Source organism: Nesoenas mayeri, assembly GCF_963082525.1.
Source record: "Nesoenas mayeri genome assembly, chromosome: 7".
Taxonomy (NCBI): Eukaryota; Metazoa; Chordata; class Aves; order Columbiformes; family Columbidae; genus Nesoenas; species Nesoenas mayeri.
The window spans coordinates 22363669-22367116 of record NC_137551.1 but is presented as its reverse complement, the minus strand read 5'-3'; the positions used below and the strand labels follow the sequence as shown (position 1 = coordinate 22367116).

Genomic DNA, 3448 nt, shown 5'->3' with positions numbered 1-3448 from the left:
AGATCACAACAGCCTCCCAGGAGCCATCTGGTAGAGTCCAGGCAGCCCTGTGGTGTGCAGCCCCAGCTAACTCTGTGGGTTCACATCCCTGAGACACTGTTGAAAATCCCAGCTCAGGCCTTGCAGCAGTGGCTAAGCAGCAGACTCATATGCCCATGCAGAAACAGTATCCAGGAGTGAGTACATACTATTACAACACATGAATTCTCTTGGTTAAAAAAAGGGCACAATTTTACTAAGAAAGAATCCATGAGAATCTGCTCATTAAGGTGTTAAAAGAGGTTGTCAAAATCACTCACTCTTAAAGCCAAAATCAGGAGACTGGACTATATTTCTGATAAACTCAGTGATGACCTAGAGGGAGATGTCAGTGCCTCATGGGTAGTATATTATATATAATATATGATATCTATTATATATCATATATCTTTAATATATAATATATATATTTTCCAGAAGGGGGAAGCAGGGAATGTGAACTGCAGTTCCTATTGAAGTGATTTTTAATTATTTTAGACTTTTTCAAAATTGTCCCATGTAATCCATCGTGAGGATAGGAACCTCAATTTTTGCATGGTGATTATCTCAAGTGTTGGCTTTTTGTATCTAATATGCCTTACTTTTCACATGGATGTTTAGTTCAGTTGAAGGTAAATGCAGCCCCACAATGTATCTTCTGTTCAGTTTTGGATCAGAACCTTGTAAAAACAGAATTGCATACAATGAAATGCAGTCATCATTCAATAGAGTTGTACAGACTTCCATACCACAATTTAGCAAAGGGTCCCATCTGATAAGCTATAAAAGAGGAAGCTGCAGGATACACACAGAATCCCTGGTATTTCTTCCCCATCTTGTTGCCCCTCCTACACTTTTCACTAATTTCTTGTAGCATAACTAAGCAATCTTTTTTCCTTTCTTCTGCAGATATACCCAGATCTTCTACAAACAAATAGAAGAGAGAAAGAATTTTCTAGACTGACTCCAGAAGACCCATATTCTGTTTGACTATCACATTTTTGGACAAATATTTTAGGGTTCAGGATGAATAATACAAAGGCTTTTAATTATATTTTGCCTTTCCTGAACAGTAAGAACTGGAGCTCAAACCAAAGCTTCCCCATGCACATTTCTAATCAGTGCAGGAACATCACTGACCTTACTGTCTTTCTGGCCACCTCTTACAGCTTGGAGACTGTCCTAGGCATTGTGGGAAACATCTGTCTGATTGCTGTCATTGCTAAGCAAAAGGAAAAAGCCAATGTCACCAACATCCTAATTTCCAACTTAATAATTTCAGACTTGTTTATGTGTCTTGTCTGTCTGCCTTTCACTGTTGTTTACACTATGATGGACTACTGGATATTTGGGGAAGTCATGTGCAAAATGACCTCTTTCACTCAGTGCACATCTGTGACAGTATCAATTCTTTCCCTAGTTCTTATTGCTTTGGAAAGACACCAGCTTATCATAAACCCAACTGGCTGGAAGCCAAATATCTCCCAAGCCTATCTAGGAATTGGAGTAATTTGGACTTTAGCATGTCTTATGTCCCTGCCCTTTTTGACTACATCCATCTTGTCTAAAGATTTGTATGAGCAGCTCTCACATATTATGAATTTTTCCACTGACAAGGTCATATGCATCGACTCGTGGCCTTCTGATCAACACAGACTTATCTACACTACTGCTTTACTGCTCTTGCAATATTGCATCCCACTGTTCTTCATTACACTTTGCTACCTGCGTATCTACTTACGTCTACAGAAGAGAAAGGACATGTTTGAGAAGAGTGAATATAGCAATCGAGCAGTTCAGCTGAGAAGGATAAATATTTTGTTGGCATCCATGGTTGTGGCTTTTGCTGTTTGCTGGCTACCACTGCATGTTTTCAACACCATTGTGGACTGGAATTACAAAATAATTTCACCTTGCTACCACAATTTGATCTTCTCATTGTGCCACCTGGTAGCTATGGCCTCCACCTGTGTCAACCCTGTTATCTATGGTTTCCTAAATAGCAACTTCAAAAAAGAAGTGAAGTCGCTGATTCTGAGCTGCCAGCATAATTCAGTAACTGCATCAAAGGAAGAATATGATCATTTGCCTTTATCCACCATGCAGACTGAAGTCTCTAAGGGCTCACTGATGTTGAACTGCAGACATAATTCTATCTAGCCAGTAGAAAATGTTTCAGAGGGGTGCTCTAACACCACACAGTAATTATTACCTGTAGGTATAAAAAGCAACTGGCAATGCCATAGCTAGGATGTGAACAGGAAGCCATTATTGACTGATTTTTTTGGAAGAACAGGCAAAGGAATGTTGTAAATATATACAGTAGTTCCTTGCAGAACACAAGTTGTTTGTGTCATTGAGATGGTACAAACATTGAGGAGCCCGGGTTGATGCATATGCAGCTGCTCTAACAGATCAGTAACTGAGCTGTGGCTGCCCACAGACTGACATGGGGCTCATCAGTCAAGCCCACATCTCTACCATGGCTGCAGTAGAAACCCAGATTTCCAGTTTGAGCACAACAGGCTGCCAACAGTTGCGTTAGAGAAGACTCTCCCAGTTTTTCAGTATTATTAAAGATTTTTATGCACAGTTGACACACCAACGGAACAGAGATATGTAAATATATAAATTTTTGTGCTCTCACAGCCCATTAGGTAACGGTAATCTTTTGGCAGATCTAGTTCACATCAAACAACTGGGTGTTTGTATGAAATGTCTCTGTCATATTGACTTGGGAACAGCCACTGCCTCTCCAAGTAGGGACACAGAACAATGACCTGGCATGTAAAGACAACAGTTACTTATTGAGGGATGGTGGCAAATGAAAATGTTAATCAGTGTATTAAATTCTTAAAACACATTGAGATGATGCTAGGCACCATTTTTAAGCAAATGAAAAACCGTTGTAGATCTACATGGAAATGAGTCTCATTGATTTCACAGTTCCTGCTGCTGTCAGTCACAAAGCTCTACAAAGCTGAAACTGTGTGCCATGATGGCAGCTGGATTACCGGAATTGTTCCAGGTGATGTTAGCAAGATATTACTTCCGCTTCAGCAGCTCCTCGGTACTTTAATTGCAAAATATCTTATGCAGAAAGTCAGAACAAGCATGAAAACATGCTTGTAGAAGCCCTGTCTTTTCAGAATAAGTATGTTCCCAAAGAAATAACCACATGCATGGAGGCTTTCAGTTTCCTGTTAAAATAAAACCAGATGTCAGTACAAGTCCCACTCACTGGCATCAGCAGAAATGGAGCTGAAATTCTATCTAAGCAGTAGAAGGCCAATGAAAATACTCAAGTGGAATCCAGAGTAGGTTCAAGGCAACTTACATGCAAATTAATAGAGCAATTGACAGTATTAATTAAGGGTTACACTTTTTCACATCTGTGGTACTTCTAGCCTCTGTCCACAAAACCTACAAA

At 39.8% G+C, this 3448-nt stretch overlaps 1 protein-coding gene across 1 annotated transcript; it reads left to right on the top strand.

The window, feature by feature from the left end:
* Positions 1-1044: 1044 nt before the first annotated feature.
* Positions 1045-2178, top strand: LOC308042463 (neuropeptide Y receptor type 4-2-like; the record flags this gene model as incomplete). Its single annotated transcript, XM_080347874.1, has 1 exon — positions 1045-2178. One exon carries the CDS (start codon positions 1045-1047, stop codon positions 2176-2178), a length of 1134 nt encoding a protein of 377 aa, XP_080204000.1.
* Positions 2179-3448: the final 1270 nt, after the last annotated feature.